A 21,107-nucleotide genomic window follows, 5' to 3' on the forward strand; every position below is an offset into this window, starting at 1 on the left:
ACCTCAGAATAACAAACTCTAATCTAAAATGCCACCTGGAGCAATGGTGGTCTGATATTCTAACTAGTCTCAGTAGTGCTTAAAAATAAAAAAAAATCATAGCATAGTGCTGGAAGGCTATAATAACTTCAGTGCTTACTGAGACAAGGAGAAGCGCATCACCATTTCTAATACAAAGAAATAGTGTTACCCAAGCCATTCCAGGAGCAGTTGCAGGCATTCAAGATTGGCTTGCTGTTACTTAAGAATCTCTAGCTTGTAAGTAGATACGAAGTAGCTTGCTCTAAAATGACTTCCGGCTGTGTCTGTACCAAAGTTCGGGGAAAGTACTGTTTTTCTCCAACATGCCTTCTGAAAATGCTACTTGCTGCATTAAGTGATTTCAAGTAGCAAAGCTACAGAGGGGAGTTTATGGGTGCCCTTGATTTGGGGCACTGTCAGCAGAAATCTCTGTGCTAAGGACCATGCTACTGGGGAAGATGATTAGCATAGGCAAAATTTTGTCTTTATATGTGTGTGAAGGGAGAAGCAATGTGATAAGTGCTGTGGGGAGGTCTTTGCAGAACAGGCCTAGTTAAAGGGACTATGGTAGGAAGCATACTCAGTGATACTCCTAGTAGTTCTGAAAACTAGAAGGGTGGGCTGCCTCATAAAAATAACTGATTATGCCTCTGTTTAGGGGAACAACTCTTCATGCTATAGCTGGGGCTCTAATCTACTGCTCAAAAAGCACTTGCTCTGTGACCCACTGTGTTCCTGTTTGGGTGAGCTGGAGAAAAGAACCCTGCCCGTCCCACCCCTAGCACAAGTCAAGGTAGTTTTGTATTAGTGGTTCCCCTACCCCCCAACTTTCAGGCTGTTGGTAATCGGCTACTGTAATCTAATCTCTCTACTCTTCCAGTTTTAACAAGATTTAAATCCAACACCTCATCCTTTAGCCTTTACACATCTTCCTTTATAAGTGTGCATTAGAAATGTCTCTTTGGGGAATTGACTGGCTCAGGAGTTATTACAGGACTCCAGGCTTCAGCTTCTGCAGTGCCAGTTCAAAACCAGCCAAGGGCTGCTAGCCTGTGAAATGTTAGTTGTCATACTTTCAGCAGATAAGGTAGGGTGAACTTAATCAGAGTCAAAAAGGGATAGGAGGTTTCTCTGGATATCAAGAGTAGCTAGGGTTGTTATAAGTAATGGGAGAGGGAGGGGAAGCTTTGGAAGAGAGATCTATAAGGCTCACATTTCAGAGCTAAAGCCAGGCTACTAGAGAGCAGGATGAGATTGAGGGGAGCGGGTAGGGATAGTGCATATTTTATAGCAGCCTACTGCAGAATTCTTATACCTTTCTCTAAAGCATCTGGGTTTTTGACTGTTTGGGCCGGGGGTGGGTGGGAAGGGAGGAGGATATACTAGACTGCTCAGGTCAGTCATTCATGTAAGGAGTGGGAGAAGGAGCTCCCCTCATACATAAAGGATCTAGTTATTGGGACATAGCATGTGTTGAGTAGAATACAGGAGGCAGTAGCCCAGGCTTCTAGCAGAGATGTGGATAAATGAACGTTTTTTACCAGCACTGCATTCATTTCAAAATGCCATAATAATAAAGTGACTGCTTATCTGACCATTCTGATTCTTTAAGGGCAAGTTATGCCCATGTTCTTTTCTGTTTGACTTTTTCCCCTTGCCATGTTCAGTAACAGATACAGCTTTTATTGGCTGAACCAAGGTAAAGGGTGACTGAACTAGGCCCTTGTGTATGGAAAAGAGGATTGGTGATAAAGAAATCTGCCTCAGCTGCTAGCATTCTCCATGTCATTCATATACTCACAGTTGGCTATATGCAATTAGTCTAAAAGCCCTGCTGCCTACAAGTAGGGAAGAAACACAGGAATCTTTAAAATAGTAAGAAATGAGATCTTACAATATAATTGTATAGGATTATAACCCCCCAGTGGCCCTTTATGAAGGGCCAGGCTGGCACACTTCTTTATTTATAAAGCTATAAACATATTTTGAACATAAAAGCCAAAAAATACAAACTCAGTGATGTAAAAAAAAATTACAGTATAGGGTGGATAGTTATTGGACAAATGAAAGTACAGCTGCAAAACACTTATCTGTGCTACATACATACAGTGGTTTTACTTGACTTAATGAAGTGGTATTTCTGTGACTTCTACATTCAAACAGAAAATCAAATGGGTAATTAATAAAAATGAAACTGTCATATGAGAACTAAATCTTGCTGCAGTAAAAATGTACAGGCAAGGTTGTTTTTTTTTTAAAAAGTAAAACTTCCTATAGCATATCTAAAGACTTTTTTTTTGGTATTTAAAAAAATTAGGATCTCTGTTTTGGCTTCCTAGGGCAAGTTGTAAAAAGTGATAACATTTACTCAATATTTTTTCCTTGGAAGGGGCAGCTTAAAGGTCTCCTTGCATGTTTCAAGAACTAAACAATCGAAGTCTGCTCTGTTACACACACGCATGTGCACTCTCTCTCTCTCTCTCTCTCTCTCAGTTACAGCCCTCCACCTACAGGGCTTACTGAATTTAGCCTAGTATCTGAGAGCAGAGGATAGGGTCAACAGCTGAACTTGTACAACTAAAGCAGGGCAAATTATATTTCGCACAAAGTCAGAACAAGGCTAGAGGTTAAGGGCCACATTTAGTGATAGTGTACAGCAGTCAGAAAATGGGTGTAAGTTGCAAAGGGATCCAATGATCCTGGTTCCACAGCTATGCAAACATCACTTGCCCACTTTGGATAGAAGAGGAAAAGCTGTAGCAGGAACAGGCTGTTAGCCAGAGTGCTACTAAGCAGATCCTGCAACAGTGGGAAATGGAAATCAACTGAGTAGACTGTGATATCAGGCAGCCCTTCTCAGATGTTGCCAGGCACTTCTGGGGTCCCAATTAGCATTAGACTAAGTGGGTGCCACTTCCACTGAATGCTGAAGTCAATGGTAGTGGTGTCTGTTTACTCCAGCATTGAGTTTGGCTCTTGGTCAAATGGTGCCATTTATATACTGCAGAACTTTCTCCCATAGTATCCTGGAGTGTTAGCTAGCCACAGCTGTTTGTCCATTTGTACTCTCCTGTGATGGCTGCTGAGGGGGTCGGTTACATTTGTTTTGCACAACCACAGTAGGTGCAAGTTTCACTTTACACCCAATATTTTGCTGAACATACCCAACCACTAACCCGTGCTATAGCTGAACCATATCTTGTGGTTTTAATAATACTACTGCTGGTCATGCCCACAGCACTTTATATCTGAGAATCTCAGAGCACTTGAAAAAAGATTAGCATTCTCATCTTACAGATGGGGAAACTGAGGCACAGAGCGGTGAAGAGACTTGCGTGAGGTTACAGTCAGTGGTTAAGCTGCAATTAGTCACCTACCTCAGCTTTAACCACTTTGGTTGGAAATCATTTAAATGATACTAGTTCAGATATTGATCCAGTGCTAGATAATTAACCACGTGGTGACTGTCAGTATATGCTTTTAATATACATGTGTGGAAGTGCAGACAATGCCAGTGGTCTAAGGGTTAAATAGGCTCTTTTGGATTTGTGCATGTAACTTCCGTTAGTACCAACAGAGGTTACAGTTGCACAGCGAACAGAGACTAATAAAGCACCAGCTTTAGATTTTCTTGCAAAGAATTTGCATGGTTTTCCTCTTCTCCTCCCCCCCCCCCCAATCTACAGCAACTTCAAGCAAAAGGAACTGAATGGGGAGGGGGGAACCAATAACTATAGTGCACTACACTATAAGCAGCTTTCTAATCTTCAGTCTCTGATATAGAAACCTATTAAAAAGTTGGAATAAACATATATAAAAAAAGTTTTGTTGCCTTAAGAAAAAAATACAAAAATAGTTTGTATATCAAAGGTTCTTTTAAATTTCTTGCAAGCCTATATAATACTACTTTAAGTTTGTATTCAGTATTCTAAATCCTATCGTGTACAGTAGAAAAAATAGCCCCCCTCCCCCTAATGTTTTATGGTACTTTTCTCTTCAGTCTAGAATAGGTTTTTATAAAGCAGGAAAAAAACAAGGGTCTGGATTCTGATCTTAGTTACAATGGTATAAATCTGGAGTTATGCCAGTTCCTTTTGTGCAGTAACTCTGGATTTACATCAGTGGAACTGAGATCAGAATCTGGCCCCTAAAGGTTTATGTTTACCAGGCTCAAAATATAAATAAAATATCAGAAATCCATAGACACTTTCAAGAGCGAGAGCCTGTATTAATGTTTGACAGCCACTGGATGGGAAAAGGAGTAGAGAGGAAATAATTTGTATTGTAAAATCTACAGTGTAACTAGCTAGTAGACACTGTATACCAGCTCATTTCACTTATAACCACATTTAGAGCTTGATCCTGCACTGCATAGCTGCAGAGTGACATCTGAGGTTAAAGGTGATGGGCAGGGAATGTGGGGCACCAAACCCTACAGCAGGGACTCTGTGATCTGCCTCAAAATCCCTGCCTCCAAGGGGAGAAAGGCTGAAGAGGGAAGAGTGGAGCTAAGTACCTCATGAATGTGATGAGCATCATGCTCAAGCCATGTCCACTCTCTACGCTACCCTGGGTTTGTAAGAGTAAGGGAGTGAGTGCACAGGGGCTTGAGTTACAGCAGCTCTGTGCAGCAGGCCACGCTTTGACCTTACATATAGCCTCTATTTCAGGGGTGGGCAAACTTTTTGGCCCAAGGGCCATATCGGGGTTGCAAAACTGTATGGAGGGCTGGGTAGGGAAGGCTGTGACTCCCCAAACAGCCTGCCCCTGCCCCCCAATTGCCCCCCTCAGAACTCCCAACCCCCTTGCTCCTTGTCCCCTGCCGGGACCCCTCACCCCTCTTCAACCCCCCCGATCCTGTTCTCATGAGTATCTCAGAGTTACTGATCATAGAATATCAGGGTTGGAAGGGACCTCAGGAGATCATCTAGTCCAACCCCCTGCTCAAAGCAGGACCAATCCCCAATTTTTGCCCCAGATCCCTAAATGGCCCCCTCAAGGATTGAACTCACAACCCTGGGTTTAGCAGGCCAATGCTCAAACCACTGAGCTATCCCTCCTGGTCCCAGTCCCCTGACTGCCCTGCCCCCTATCCACACCCCCACCCTCTGACAGGCCCCCCGGGACTCCCATACCTTTCCAACCCCTACTGTTCCCTGGCCCCTGACTGGCCCCCCGCACCAGAACTCCCACACCGATCCAACTGCCCCCTGCTCCTTGACTGCACCCCGGACCCCTTACCATGCCGCTCAGAGCAGCATGTCTGGTAGCCACGCCGCCTGACCGGAGCCTGCCATGCTGCCCTGCAGGACTGTGCAGCCCTGCTGCCTAGAGTGCTGCCCACGTGGCTGTGAGGGAGGGAGGACAGTGGAGGAGGGGCCAGGGGCTAGCCTCCCTGGCAGGGAGCTCAAGGGCCAGGCAGGACAGTCCCGCGGGCTGTACTTTGCCCACCTCTGCTCTACTTATACTTGGGCTGATTCTTAATCCCGCGCACCCTGCTGCAGCTATTATGCAAGGACTTGTAGGATCAAGTACTTAATGGCAAATGGGGTCTACTTTGAGCCTTTGCAAGGTCCTTTACTGAAGGAGTCTGACTCTCCAGTGTTTACTGTGAACAACCTGAGCAGCAAGGAGGACTCTGCACTTGACTAACATGTTACTATTGTATTTTAGCCCTAAAACAATGAAACATTGGATAGATAGACCTTCAAGCAGCCAGTCCAAGCTTCCTTTTCTGCCTTGAGTGCTCTCACTGTTCGTCTGCCATTCTGTATGCTAAGAGAACTTGACATGTCTGCAAAGACCTGTTACCTGTAAACAATATTTTTCTGTCCTCAAACAAGAAGTTGAACAATATTCACCTCATTTGCCTATATTTCACTTTTTTCTTATGAGCCAGTCAGAGTGAAATCTAGCTTCCCAACATTTAGCTCTCGGACAGAGACGGGCTTTTTAAAAAACTCCTGTACCAGCTTTCCTAACTCCATGGTGAAATAGCTACAAGAGACCTGTGACTGACTACAGTTCAAAGCTGTTTGGGATGCAAGAAACAGAAATGCTTAAGATTTATAGCACCTACCATCTACTGCAACAAGCCAGGGAGTTAGCTTTCACTTTCAGCTACTTGAGCAGATGATGCAGTAAAAGGAAACTCAGGGTGGGGATGAAAGATTTGTTTACTGATTGGCATTTTTAATTTTGGCGAGTCCTCATTTCAACCTTTTTATGGAGGGAGACACCATTTTTCTATCTTTGCTCCAGATAAAAACGTTGACTATTCCAGCATCTTTGAATCATTTTGGGGCTCAGGACACAACTGCCCCTTGACTTTGAAAACAGTTGTACAGCATGGTGAGTAATTTGGGCCTCCAGTCCATTTCAATGGGCAGCAAAACCACTTGGTAAAAGCAAAGTGCCCAATGCATTAATAAGTGTTGACTTGTACAACGTGGCACTATGTTCCTGTTGATGGCACACTGTACTCTGAGGAGTCGCTGGATGTTACTGACACGTGTGGCATGGATGAGCACCGAGTGGATGAGCAGTGAGTGGTCAGTCCAGAGGAGCATGGAGCGCTTTTGACATGAATAGAGGTGGGGAAAGGATTGCTTTGTTCTTTGTGTGCGAAATCAGCAGGAGTCGCAAGCTTGTCTGAAGTAAATGCAGAGGATATGCATTGGAGTGTATCCAGAGGAGAGGGAGGGGAGTCTATAGCACTTCCATCGGAAGAAACTGGGCTGGAACAGCGTCCTTCTCCTTGTAAGTACCGAATGCACTTCTTTTTCCTCCTAAGAACAGTGAAGAGAGTTATCTGTAAATAAAGGGTGAATTTACAGTGTCATATTTAAAATGAAAACATTACAGTATTCACTGTAAACAGGGCACACAGCAGAAATGAGTGCTAAAAACAGAACATCAAATTACAAAAGAAAAAAATCCAATTTATTTAAATGCTGAGCCAACAGCCCCTCTCTTCTGGGCCTGTAAGTCTTGCTCTCTGCTACTCTTTGTTAGATAACTGTGTAACTGGACTGTCCAACTCCATAAAGTATTTGGAGATAGCCTTTGGCTGACAGCCAGTGTGCAGAACAGAAGTGGAGGACCAAATTCAGCTCTCAGCTGAACTGGTATAAATGCAGAGTAACTTTAAAACGTCGGTACAAACCGGCATAACTCAGAGTAGAACTGGGCCTGTGTTCTCTTTGATTACCTTCAATTTCCAATCATTGTCACTAGGTGGCAGCATAACAACAGAATTCAGCCTTACTTTATTAGGCTGATGGATAAAGAAACAAAGGCCCTATCAAATGAAGACCATCCTTTCCCAGTGACAAGAATAAGAATGGACAATTAGACTAATCCAGAATGAGCCAAGAAATAAAGCTTCAGCTGACACCATTATTCTCAACATCTTGAGTGTGGTGATTCAACAGGTGCACCCACTTACATCAGACCTGAATTTGACCCCAGTCTAGGGCCTGGTCTATACTTTGGATTAATTCCAATTCAGATGTCAGACCCCAGCAACAAGTATGGCTGCAACAGCTGAAACCCCTTGTAGAATCAGGGAATGCTGTGATTGGCACTTCTTGAATTTACTAGCTTGACACTGGGGTGAGCTGAGCAGATGCAGATTGTGGCTTTCCTTGCCTATACCTGGCATATGCAACCTTGCTGACTTCCTACAAATGAGACCCAAAACAAAGCCTAGGTTTGTGGAAATTGTGCAAAGGCTTATGGTCAGCATGAATTGCCATGCAAAGTTCAAATGTGAGTATGGACACCCTCCCTCACTTCTGACAAAGGGGTGCGTGTGATGACTGCGATGGAAGTGCTACCTTCTGTTTTAACTTGGAGAAAAGGGCTGATTCTCAACTTTGTCTTCCATGTCTAGCCCAGGATCCCAGGAGGAATAAAGGAGCTGGCCAACAATGTACTGAAAGTACTAAGTCTAAGGAGCACTTACTTTGTGCCTATGTAGCCCAAAGTCATTTCTGGGAAGATGGGCAGTGTTGCATTTGTATGAGAAAGCTGGACCTGGCTATGGCTGGGAAAGAGTCACACCCACTACAGAAGTGGGTCACCCTGCAAGGGGAGACAATTATGAAGCAGCAGCCAGGGCAGATCCCTTCAGTAAGAGGGCGCTCAGCCTTGGTAACGTGACAATGAAACGGAGGCACAGAAAGGGCTGCCGTTATCTGGTCCAGACAGCAGGTCCTTAAGTGAGGGCCCCTGTGATAGGGTGTAAAGCCCACACTGGTTCCCAGAGGGTTAGCAGGAGTTTGAATGCTCAATTAATGGACCTGCTGGCACTAGAGAGGTGTCAAGTGGGTAAATTAGCAGGTCCACCTGGAAGTGAGTCAAGTTTCCTTAAAAGGCTTGAGAGGGCTCAGCTGGAGACAACCCTGCTGTCTGAAAATGGGCTGATAGATGTCGAGAGAGAGAATTGGGAAAAGCAGTAAGAGGGGAGCTAGTTCTGGTGGTGGGTCTCAAACCAGGGTCAAAGCTCTGAGGAGACGGTGCTGGTGTTCAGCTGAGGAGCAGAGTACTGCAGAAGGCTTGTGAAGAACTCCAGTTCAAGCCCAGCACGGACAGAAGTGGTTTAAGTTTGAACTTTTGGTTGGGGATTTGGAGAATTCCAGGGGAATCCTGCAAGCCAGGCCCTGCAGGAAGGGTAAAGCCTGAGACCTCTGGGAGCCTAGGGGGCAATGTAGGTATGTGGTGAGTCTAGGAAGGGGCTGGTATGGGGGCCGATGTCCTGGCTGAGATAGGAAGAAGCTCAAGGTGGAAGCAGATGGCCTGAATAGAGAGACCTTGCCTGCTTATAACAGGGTCTCTGGGCTGGAGCTCAGAGAAGCTGGGGGGCCTGGGTTCCCTTACTGGCTGTCAGCAAAGGTTATGCAAAGACCCTGCAAACCAGGAGTGGAAGGACTAGCAAGCTGGGACTTGGGTCAAAGAGTTGGCTTGAGGATGCAGGACTATTGTTTGTTGGATTTTTGGTTTCCCTGGAAGAGAAGACACTTTAAAGTGACCTGGCTGGATGGGTTGAGTCACCAAAAGAAGCATGTCACCACAGAGCCGGAACAGCTGTTGGCAGGGGGCACAGAGAGCACGCTATGCCACAACCAGCCACAAGGGGGTGTGCCAGTGGTGAGTCCTCTTCTACAGCTTCCTTATCCTTTCCAGTCCTGTAAGTACTTTGAAATACTGGTTTTACCAAGTGGTAGGAAGTGAAGGACTAATGAGGGTGTTTGGACAGCCTACCATGCAATGGTCTGGCACTCAGACCACACTAAGCTGAGATCTAGCTGGACCACATAAGCTAAGCAGGTACGTGGCTAGGATACAGGGAAAGCCCAAGTGCTGTGGGAAGTGAAATGGTGCTGGTAATTCAAAGGGAAAAGTGTCACCTACTGAATCCAGACTGAACCACTGCCCAGTCATGTTCTGAGATCACTGCTGCAACTGGTGGTTCTTTCAGATCGGACGTAACGCTTTCAGATCACTCACGGCCTTCTCCCAAGAGAGTGGGTGTTACCCCAGTTGGATTTTGTTGCTGAGGTTAATTGTCTACCTCCTTCCCTGTGGATATTTCAGTTGGACATAGACTCTCTTTCTCTTTCTTTTCCAAGTTGTTGAGTAGTGTTAGCGTGGGCTGTGTGTTACCCCAGAGGTGGCTACGCTTGAAGCGCAGAACAAACAGATTTCTCTCTATACATGTATCTCAAACAATCAGTTGTAAGACCTGTAACGTGTTCAACATTTGTTAGTATTTACGAGATAATTTTTATGGTAGCTTGACAACCTACCAATAGTTCGTTCTGAGAACCCAACAACGATAGCATGTTGGTAACATCCCTGTTCAGTGAAGGAGGAGGGGTGCACCAACCTGAACTCTTCTACAGCTATAGTTTGAAGTGGAAACAAAGGCACAAGGAAGAATGATTTGGGAACAAAGTAGTAACTGGGGAAACAAGGAAGGATAACTACAGCATTCTGCCCTTCCCCTTTGGGATTAGCCAGTGGAAAGGATGGCAGTTTCCCCAGAGGATTGAAAAGAGGCCAACATTTTCAAAAACTGGACTCTAATTAGCGGTAGGGCGCTCATGTCCCTCCATTCTAGCTGCAGTGTCACTCACTGAGTTTCCTCTACCTGATCCCCCTCTTGTGGCTCTGCTTCCTCGGCAGAGACAGCCTGAGGCATAGCAGATGGCCACCCATGGCTCCTCCTAGAAGAACAGATGTATCACCAGTGCCATTCTGAACTGTTTCCTACATCTGCCCACCCTGGTTCCTCCTGAAGGGGATCCTTGATCCCGCCTAGGCCTCCACAGTGTCTCTGGATCCCAAATTCTTTGCACTGGCTGTGCAGTTTAAAACACATTTAAACTCCATTTAAAGCACAACCACAGAGCAGTCTGGGGCATATCTAAGACTGAAACATGTTCAGCTACCCATGGCCGAGCAGGAACAGGGACCACCTTTTGGAGGAGGAAAAACTGCGAGGTACGGGACTGGGTGGGTTGGCCAGAGGAGGAAAGTGGTCAGAGGGTGCCAAATCCTTTCAAGTCCGGGATGGTAATGAATCTAGGGCCAGCATTGTCCCTGCGGAGGTGCCTGGAGAAGGAGGAAAGTCAGCAGAGTCAGGAATACATATAATTGTCTGGCCTGTGAGGTTTCTGGAGGGTAGAACTGTTTATACTGGTGTATGGGCCACTTGCAGTTGTTGTTGTTTTAAGACAGCAGCTGTCATGACAACTCCATTGCTCACACTTCAACCAATGTACCTTCTGGGTGAGGAAAGCTTACCATGAACTGTCCCTGTAAGAAGCTCAGACACTGGTAAGGAGTGTGGTGGAGGTAGAATAGGGAGAAGTGTTTTTGAATGAACCCCTAACCAAACCCTTGATTCAAAACTTTGCTCAATGGACTGTGATTAAACAGCTGGTCAGAGGTTGAAAAAAATCCATTCTAAAATAAAGACAATAGGAAAATGGACAAATTCACAGCAAGTATTCACTAAAATATTCCACTAGCTCTAGCCTCACATGACCACAGTCTTATGGACCAGATCCCTTTGTAGGACAAACTTTAGCCACTTTGAAAAGCAAACTTTCACACACATCCAGGCAGAAGAAAAGGGTACTTGAGGCGTGCAGTCCACCCCATACATCACTGCAGAAGAGTGTCTCCATGGGCCCTATTCATTCACGTACTAGGAGGATGGATGCTTCAAAAGTGCATGTACTAATAATCATCTTCTCTGTAAACTTACTTGGCAGTGCATCATTGACAGGTTATCCATTGTCCAATCTACTTGGAAATGCTAAGATTTAGCCTATGTTTAGTTATCTGTATGTATGCAGGACGTTTAGTTAACTGTAAGTACGTAGGAGGAGTTAAGCTAGTGTTTTCAGTGTTACAGCAAGAAGGCCTGGACTAAAGTTATCACATTGCCCCAGTTCACCTGGTCTCTAGGATTTCTATATTCAAATCTCTAATTTCTCTTCAAACAGGAAGACATATTTTTATAAACCTTTTATGCCACCTATCATTGGATCCTCTCCACTTTCTCTCTATATTGTTTAAAACAGAGCCCTTCGGATGTGATCTCGCATGTCCTGAGGGGAACAACTCTTTCCTTGAAGATACTGGTGATTTTGAGTTTAGATTCCCAGCTGAGAGGGTAGAAAAGAACTTTCTCCTACCTATTGTAGTCAATCAAGTTCAACCCCCTGCTTAGGTGTCCCACTTCAGAAGCACAGCTAAAATACAGTACTCTAGGGCAGGCATACATCTGTCTCTGAGCTTGCTAATGAAAAATGGCCTTGTGTTAGAACATGTATTAACTAATATGGTATTAAACATGACTTTGCACTCACTGCTGCACTTATGTGTCAGTGTTGTGGTTAACTTTAGGGTGAACCAGCTGGCATGGTATAAAACACGACAGTCCTTGTGTAAACTGAATGTTCACCACCGGTGTTCGTTCATGTGGGTTCTAACAGGAGAGAATTCTCCACTGTAAACAAGCCCATGGTGAAGTTGTTTCCCCATGCCACCTCAGGCACTTCCTGCTATGCATGAGGGGGTGCAGGAAGAAAACTGACTGCTGTATTTATACTCCATCAAAAAATCTGTTTGGGGGAGAGGGAAGGTTAATGAATTGAATGAATCTCTTTAAACAGTAAAATTATAAACAATAAGGAGACCTGCTGTGTCTGATTCGATACATTAACCCTCAAGGCCTAAAATTTACATGTATGCTATGCAACTTAAAAGATAAATGGACACACATACACCTCATGACTTAAGCTGTAGAGACTTCAATGGATTGATTAGACTAGGTTTACTAACTAAATAGATTCCACCATCTTTCCTCTAAATGTTGGATGGAAAAGGAGTCTCATAGGACCAAGCTTTCCCATTAGGATTTACAGATTATACTAGCAGAGCCAGAGGAAGATAACAACCTCTGAGGGGACAAAGCATTTTAATCAGTTAAATCTCTCCCATTTTGGAATGGATATTCTCTGGAGGTTTCTGTCCGAGGCAGAAGTCAGTGATGAGGAAACATACATTTCTGAAGCCTCCAAGTTGGCTGTTGTGTATTAGTACCTGGAATTGCAGAACAGCTGCTATTAAATAGTACGTGAGATGTCAGGGTAAAACATTAGAAAGCATGCTCAGGTTTTAGGAGCACTCCAGCAATGCGTGTTAGTTGGTAAGCAATGTCAGGCAAAGCAAAGTGTTAGCACGGCATCCTAATTAAGGGATCTCAAATAAACTTGGGAGTAAAGATACGAAGACCGCCCAGACACCTAGTAATTGTGCTCTTCATGGCTGTATGGGAGACCTGGATTCAACACTTTGTCCTGGTCTGTCAATTCTCTGACTGGCACTGCTGCTAGGAAAGGCCTACATCACACAAGAGGCTCTTTGACCAATTTTAAGGTGCAGCATTCAGGGCTGCCAAGGGCACCCCTGTCTTCCAAGTTCAGAAAGATGGTGATTGTAGTGGCATCATGAGGGTGTGTTATATTAAAAATGAAAATGAGGAATTTTCAGGGCTATACAAAATTCCCCAGTTGAAAGATCAGATACAAACAGGGAGCCATTTTGTGTAGGAGGAGAATACAAGGGGTTAACTAAGCCTCTTTAGGACCAGTGACAGACTGGTCCAATTTCCAGCATAACTACATGACTTGCATGAGGACGCTGCCAGTTAAATAGGAAGGATAGCCAGTATCTGACACCCTGGCTCAATCACAAGTGATTTATTTATTTTTCAGCCCCAATTTCCAGCCAAGAATGTACCAGCATCACAAGCTGTGATCAGCCAACGTCTAGGCCCCTCATAGCTGCATATTCCCTTACATTAAAAAGCAAATAATCTGAATCTCTAATGCAAATAACTTTCAGGTTTTGCTAGACAGAAGCTAAAAGATAGTACTATAATGCCCTGTGGCTCGCAGATTATGCTGAGAACTATTCAGACACCACTTTCCTGTACACACCTCTCCTCTGCTCAGGCTGCATTTACTCCTTACATGGTTGTCCAGAAGTAGGTCATGGGCCTCCCATGCCTGGGAATGTTTAATGACCCTCTGACCCAGGTAATACTCATTCTGTTCACTTGTCAAGCTATTTCCTCATTCTATTTCCACATTCGTTCCTTAGAAGCCCGAGTTGGTGGAGTCCTCAGACCATCTCATTGCTTGGGGCACTAGGTGGTCTTGTGGCCGTGTGCTGCTGTAATGGACACTTTTAGTCCCAAATGTAAATAGGTAAAGGCAGCCCTTTGGGTACACTCTAGGGCCCCTCAAAGCAGTGGTCATGTAGGGGGGGAAAGGCTCCACATTAGGTCCCTCTTCGGAAATAGGAAGATCGGGGGCAGGGGCGGAGGGAGAGAGCAATAAGCATTTGTTTTCTTCCATTCCACACGTGCACCAGTGTGTAAGGATCTCTCACCCTGTAGATCAGCCTCTCAAGAACAGCGAAATAGGAATCTTAATAAAAACATGTAAAATATTACATGTGCTTCGCCAACCTGGTATAAGAAACATATGTTGACTTTTGGGTCTAGCAACCTTGACAACATACTCTCTTTTCTCTTAGACATTGAAAGAATTTGGGTAGAACCTTCAGAAATACCAGCCCACAGCAATGATACCCTGGGAAAACCTTCCCAGTTTGGAAGGAACAAATTTTAGCAATGCCAGTAGTTTGTTTTGTGTGTTAGGAGCCAAGGGCACTAGAAACATGCATGGAAAAATAAAACCACATAAAAGGGGGGGAAAACAACGCGCTCAGGAAAAGGCACTAAAAGCAGAGTAGAGTTTCTCTGATACACACCTGCATGGGCCGCACCAGTCCGTTTGTTGGTTGAGGCCAAAGCGAGCTCTGCATTTCTTAGGAGAGGCGGGATCTGAACACAGAAGCATGCGTGGCGGAGAATGGGCAAGACAGAGGCACAAAGAGGAGGAGGAGGAGGAGCAGGAGGAAGAAGAAGAAAAGATGCAACATCATTTCAGCCACTTAAGACAAAACTAACAGACTAAAATCCAATTCTTCAACAACGGAACTATTCAGACACCACTCTCCTGTAAAAAAGGGATGGTTAGGCAAGTATCAGAGAGATTACACCTGGCGGGTGGGGGGAGAGAAGTTTGGGAAATGGCCTCAGTTACAGATGTTGGAGACTTTGTTCCCTCCCACCTGTGGTGCTCCCCCAGCTCAACCACTTCTCCACAAAGCCGAGTCCAGGCAGTCAGAGTTCAGCTACAGGAAAGCTAGGAATTTACCAGGAATTCACTGCTTCTTATTGAATCTCTGATTTGGCAGCATTTCAAAACTAAGAAATTTGACAGCCGCCCATTGCCTCCTGTATTGAAATCCTTACTGGTTCCCTGGTTAAGTGGCCGGCCAAAGAACTCAGTCCTCATATATTTATATATATATATATAATATTAAAACAGAAGAGGAAAATATTGCAGAAGCAGATTGAAAACAAATAGCACCAATAAGACCCATATGGGGCAATTCCATTCTGCTTCCCTAAATTCTCTCTCTAGTGCTAATGGACAAGCTACTCTTTTCTGCATGTACTGCCCTAAAGTCCTGTGCAGTGTTGCTGTGTGACATAGGGGCTGATTAGAGCAGTGCCCTATTTTCATTTAGATACATGTGAACTTTTTTGCACTAGTGTAAATGAGATCTGAGGAGTACCTTTGTGTCAATGTCACTCTCATAACTGCCAACTTCTGTTATGTGCTGTTAATTGGCAGCTGCCTTCCAGCGCAAAGAGGGCTGCATTCCAGTGGTGGGTGAAATTATTATTTTTACACCACGTATATTACATAAAATCTTACACTTGTTATCAATCTAGGCAACAATTGAGATAAAAAGTTAACTTACTGTAAGAAATGTGCAGTTTAGCTTCATGAGAGACACAAAGCAGATGCCTTAACGTTTTCTCTTGATGTGATATAACAAAGGTCCATTAGTATTGCTAAATTAGAAATGCTTCCAAATCTACGATGTGAATAACTTCACTGTGTGTATAGATGTGTGCGCACACCCACACCATCCAAAATCTGCACAAGGGTCCACTTCCAATAAAGAGCACTTGGTAGTAAGCAACCACGTTAAAATACACCATGGTTTTCAGTGCAATTTTGTTTGACTTTTAGGCTACTTCTACTACAAAAAGATTTGTGATATGGTCCCTGGGGTGGTCTTTAAAGAAGTTTCATAGCTCTTAGATACGCAATATTGGTGCATCTAATAGATAAAGGCATCACTTTTGACTACAGAACATTGGTGCCTCCTGTCACTCACAACCTAGTGGAGCATTTCTCCTGCATATCTCTGTGGCAGAACAAATTGTAGACGTGACTTCTATTAAAAATGATTTTTTAGCCACAATCTAGTTTGACTGCAGTGTTGTAGCTGTGTCAGTACCAAGATATTAGAGACCAGATGGGTGAGGTAATCTCTCTTATTGGACCAACTTCCACTGAGTGAAAGAGACAAGTTTTTGAGCTACACAGAGCTCTTCTTCAGGTCTGGAATCTCTCTTGCTCAGTTTTCATGAATGCCATCCATGTTCTGGTCCACATGTGTTTTTTAAGAACAAGATAGTTAAATAACTTACTGTGGCTTTAAAATATACCATTTTTTAGCTTTAGAAAACTGACTGAATGAGCTAAAACATGGATGGCAAAATACAACACCCAGTGATAAGCTACGGAGTAACATGCTGCATTCAGTACCAATTAGTTTACCTGAATTGGAGTCTTGCTGCTTTTCTCTTGCTCGTCTTTTCTTTTTTCCCTAGGATGTAAGAGGGAAATAATATTAGTTCACTTCTCAGAGAACTGGTGGAGGCTGCTCAGTATTATGAATACAACAATTGCAAGGGACTGTCATAGGGCATAAGTAAAATTCATGAAGCGTCACAACATCTGGAGTTGTTGTTGCCCGTGAGGACTGAACCAAGCACCTTTGGAACTAAAAGCATGAGTCTCTCATGCTTAAACTAAAAAAAACCCAAAAATAACCAGGTCCATTAGCTCAGAGGCAGTAGCAAACTCAAACCTCCCAACATGACCTGCCCAGTCTGATATGTACATCTCCCTCTGTCATTTCAGTCATCACAGATGATGCAACGAGGGGCCTTGTACAGAACCAGACAGCTTTCTGTGTCATCTGATTGGCCTTTGCCCATCAGTAATCCACACACTAGGAATTAAAGGTGTGTGTGTGTGTGTGTGGTTTTTTTTCTTCCCAAAGCTATGGTTGATAACTTCTGCAAAAGGTTGCTGGTAAAACCAACCCTTCCTAGCGTTTGAGATATATGTACAGTACTTCCCATCAGTCATGGTTAAGATACAGTTTAGCAAGTCATGGGAGAAACCACTGCTTCATTTTCTGTCTGGTTTAGAGCTATCTGTCTTCACAGTTTCCAGAGATTATCTACTCTTTGATGTTCATTTTGAACAACCTTCTTGACAATTAGGGACAGCAAACTCTACTATGAAATAATACCATATTTTTAAATACAAAGGAAGAGACACAGATTCATGAACAACAACTGTTATACTTTGTCTCCCCTTCAGTGAGAGAAGTGCCGAGGCAGCACAGAGTGGGCTTTCCTTTGCCAGCCATATTCCCAAATGAAAGCACAGACCAAAACCAGTGATTTATTCCACAAATCAGACTAAGCAGGCTTAGGGATCTTCCACAAGGTAGCTGCCAAGAGGCCAGCTGAATCTTTGCAGGAACGAAACACTGCTTTTTATCTATATAAATGCCAACTCAACACAGATGGAGAGACAAAAAGATACAGCGCAAGCCCTCATGGAAAGGGAACACACTGGTAACAATTTAGGACAAGTATTTCAGCATACACTGGAAGTTACAGGATGCAACACACAATTTTTCAGAATTCACCAAACAGCAGATCAATCTCTCTCCACATACAGTAATATATATGGTGTATAGACAGACAGTTCTGGGGATGTAGGGCCAGATTGTGCCTTGATGATCTCTGAAAGTGCCAGGGGAGGGAAGGAAGCTATAAGGTGCCTCCTGCTTTGGGCCCCTGTGCAGCAGAGAGTCACCGTCATGGCCCGGCCTTGCAGTAGGGAGGGGCCTGAAAGAGCATAGAAGCTTTGTGCTCCTCTTGTGCAGCAGGAAACTTGGAGATGGAATTTCCTCTTCCTGAAGCTCCTCTTGGAGGAATGTGCCTAAAGACATGAGTAAACCGATAGGAAGGGATATCACAAACATAGGTAGCACATTCTATAGAGAGGCTGGGCCTTCCTTAACTGTCATGAGGGAGTCACTAAAATGAGAGGGGATGAGCAGTTACATCAGTTCTGAGGATGCTAGTTATAGATAAATAATTAGCTGTGACACTCTAAGTACCTTTCCCAGACCAGAGGAAGAGCTCTCTGTAAGCTCTAAAGTTTGCCTCTCTCACCTACAGAAGTTGGTCCCATAAAAGACATTACCGCACCCACTTTGTCACTCTAGATAAATCATTGTCAAGTAGTTAAAGAAGGAAATGCCCCAGTGTGGCAAATCATAGACTCCAGTCACAGGAGAATATGACCCCCAGTTAGACCAACAAAACACTTGATCTTAACCGGAAAAACAGAGAAGTGGTGGTTGGATTTTTTTTCCATTCCAAGGCTCAGTGCTAGGCACATGGAATGGAAATTGATGCGGGTGACATGGCCGAACAGTTTGTTTATACGAGCACCCGCTTTTCCATCTACACATTCTGGTCCCCTTGAGTGAAACCATAGCCAGTGTTTTTTAAAATAACTACAAAAAAAAGCTTTTGCTCAACTATCTAGGGCCTGTTTTTCACATTCCACAAATCTATTTTCTGGAATATATTTTCCTAAGTCCTGGAATCCAATATCATAAGCACTTTGATTATTCCACAACAGGCTGCAAAGATGGTGCATAAGATTTACATATAATTTAAGAAAAGTGATTAAGAGTTTGGAGACCACTGAGGCCCTCTCCACACTCTAGCTTTTACTGTGCTCAAACATGTTTAGTGTTAGCAAGGTGCTAACACTGCGTCCCTGATAATTGTGGGTAAGGTCAAAGCATGTTATGTAACTCTAGTCTACGATCACATCCACATTATAAATTCAGCTGCACTGAAGCAGCTGGTTAAAACACAGCTGTAACCCCTCCTCCTTTGGACTAAACTCCATCTGAGCGAAATAATGCTGGCATTTTAAATCCAGGGCACTCCATTCAGTGTTGCTTGTCAATGAGTGTCTGATGCCAGCTGCCACGGTGGCCCAGGCTTGACTTATGGGTATAAGTCGCTGGATAGTTTTGAATGCTCACCTTCAAGAACATTAGCTGGAATATCAGGAGTAAAGATACCAGCACTACTGGGCTGGTCCTAGACTGAACTTTTTCAATACCTCAATGGAAAAAACACATCGTTCATTTGTTGCAATTTCTTCTTGTCTGTCTCTGTTCTGTTATGTTCTGTAACAGAACAATGTCCAATGACATACTGGGCATTGACTTTAAAGCAATATTTAGCCCACACTGTACTCTGAAGTGTAGTGAAAGGATTAAATAAATTCCATAGCCAGTGAGCGATTCCATGGCCATGGAAGTGTGAAAAGCTCAGGGCTCCTGGAATTCTGCAGCTAACACTGGAGTCGGTGGGTACAGAGTGGCAGACAGCTATACGTTCTCACTGCTGCAGAGTTGACTAACATTCGCTGCAGAATTCTCTTACCCTTGCCGCAGAAACTGGCCCTGAAGTGCCGCAGAATTCCAGGGGCCCTGAGTATAACTGAGTGTGTTCACGGGCTGAAGAGCCTGAAGACTGAAGAGCAAAGTATTAAAATAGTAAAAATGGTAAAGTTTTAAAATAGTAACTGATCTCTAAATAAATCCAATACATGCATAGAAGTTAAACAGTGTTGTCAATGCCCTAGACTTTACTACAAGTCTGACAATGGTTGTTTTTAAAGTCCCAGCTCATAGAATTATGGTATGAGAGAATCTCAGCAGACAAAAATGGCCCTCATGGTTGCAGGGAGAAGCTTGAAATCATGAACCTTAAAAGCTCAAACAGCAGAAGGCAAATAAAAAGAACCCCAAATGTATTACTTTCAAAATATCAGGAGTGGGTTGTGCGTGTGTGGGGGTTGTTTTGTTTTTAAGGTATGACTCTTGACTGCTTGGGGTTGGCAAAGCTGGGTATAAATGAGATCCAAAGAGCAAAGTAATGCACTGTTACTTGATTGACAATACGGTACTAGTCCCATCCTTAAGTCACTAATGGTTAATCAGCAAATCCCTTCTTGTTGCCTCCCGGTGTGCCAAAACTGATTCTGCAAAATGGCAACTGGCTGGTTAAACAACCCTAAGAGGTATCTTCTTTCTCTCAGTATGTAGATGTTCGAGAATATGGTCAAGATAAATTCATATGTTGCCTGTGTTAATAATCTACTGTGTTGTTTAGTATTTTCTTCAAACTACCTCTCTTATCTGGGTTGCCAACACCATACGGCGATATTTCAATTGAATCCTTGCCTCCCCCTTCCCCCGTGTTTTCACTGGAATTGTTTTACATACTGATAGTTCTATTCACATTAGCGTTGGGTCTAAACTACTGATCAACACTCTTTAGCTCCTCCCAGTGATTTACACCAGCAGTAAGTCTGGCCCTTTTTTTTTTTTTTTTTAGACCAAAATATGCCCATGCCCAACTGAGGCACAGTGTGATCTTTTTACCATAACTCTGGTCATTCCTCACAGCTTCCCTTCCTATTGCTTGTCACCTCACTGCATCACACAGAAAATGAAACTAAAATCTTTTGCAGAAGGGACCATGCCTTTTTATGTTTCTGCGCAGTGCTAGGCGCATTTTAGAAACTTGTAAAAATAAAATATATTTTATCTTCACGATAGTAAAGCAGTGCACTCTAAAGGAAGCCTATGTTAAGGCTGAGCAGAAGAGCTTCCATGGGATGGACAGTATTCTGTGCTGCTGACGTATCATGAAGAGAAGATGCTCTTCTTAGTGTACAATATTTGGTAATAACAGCCATGACCACATTAGTGTTGTTAAGGACTCTTAAAAATAGCCAGGTTTGTGTTTCAATTCTTTCTTCCACTGCTCTGGACCTGCCTATCAATTCTTCCGTTTCTTCTGCCCATTAATAAGGAAACACATTTTTATCCTCTACTTGCTTCTCTGACACAGAATGCATAATAACCCCCTTTGTGTCCCAGTGAGTTCTATTAACAAGTGCCCAAGAGCTGCTGGAGCAGATCTGTCCTGTATGAAAGGGCTGTTTGCCGTGCTGGCTTTGACCTGTGACGACTTATATGACTTCTTGTGGTTTGAGTGAAGGTGGAAAGCTCCGAATCGCGGTGAGCTTTTCTTCAGTGTGGGAGTAACTGTATTTCCTGTCTCATATCAAGGCACATGCCAAGGGCGTTGACCCAGATTCCTCCTCCCCATTTGAGTTACAAAATTGGGAAGACAGAAAAGCATTTGTTGTAGATACAGTGAGAAAAATCACAAAGCA

At 43.8% G+C, this 21,107-nt stretch overlaps 2 protein-coding genes across 17 annotated transcripts in view; one reads left to right on the forward strand and one right to left on the reverse strand.

Moving 5' to 3' along the window:
- Nucleotides 1-21,107, forward strand: part of VDAC1 (voltage dependent anion channel 1) — a 351,958-nt gene that overhangs the window by 66,742 nt on the left and 264,109 nt on the right. The window lies entirely within an intron of this gene.
- The window catches only part of TCF7 (transcription factor 7), a 126,394-nt gene continuing 111,093 nt past the window's right edge, over nucleotides 5,807-21,107 (reverse strand). For 2 of the 16 annotated variants that reach the window (XM_073355566.1, XM_073355565.1), the window contains 4 exons: nucleotides 19,304-19,393; nucleotides 16,308-16,356; nucleotides 14,377-14,449; nucleotides 5,807-6,809 (listed from right to left, as the gene is read on the reverse strand). In XM_073355566.1, the coding sequence (XP_073211667.1) occupies nucleotides 6,476-6,809; nucleotides 14,377-14,449; nucleotides 16,308-16,356; nucleotides 19,304-19,393 (546 nt within the window). In that variant the 3' untranslated portion in view covers nucleotides 5,807-6,475. Of the gene's footprint in view, nucleotides 6,833-9,822; nucleotides 9,927-14,376; nucleotides 14,450-16,307; nucleotides 16,357-17,439; nucleotides 17,772-19,303; nucleotides 19,394-21,107 lie in introns of those variants that run through there. The other 14 variants (XM_073355569.1, XM_073355567.1, XM_073355580.1 and 11 more) reach the window with 12 other exon arrangements.

Source organism: Lepidochelys kempii, chromosome 8, assembly GCF_965140265.1.
Source record: "Lepidochelys kempii isolate rLepKem1 chromosome 8, rLepKem1.hap2, whole genome shotgun sequence".
Classification (NCBI taxonomy): domain Eukaryota; kingdom Metazoa; phylum Chordata; order Testudines; family Cheloniidae; genus Lepidochelys; species Lepidochelys kempii.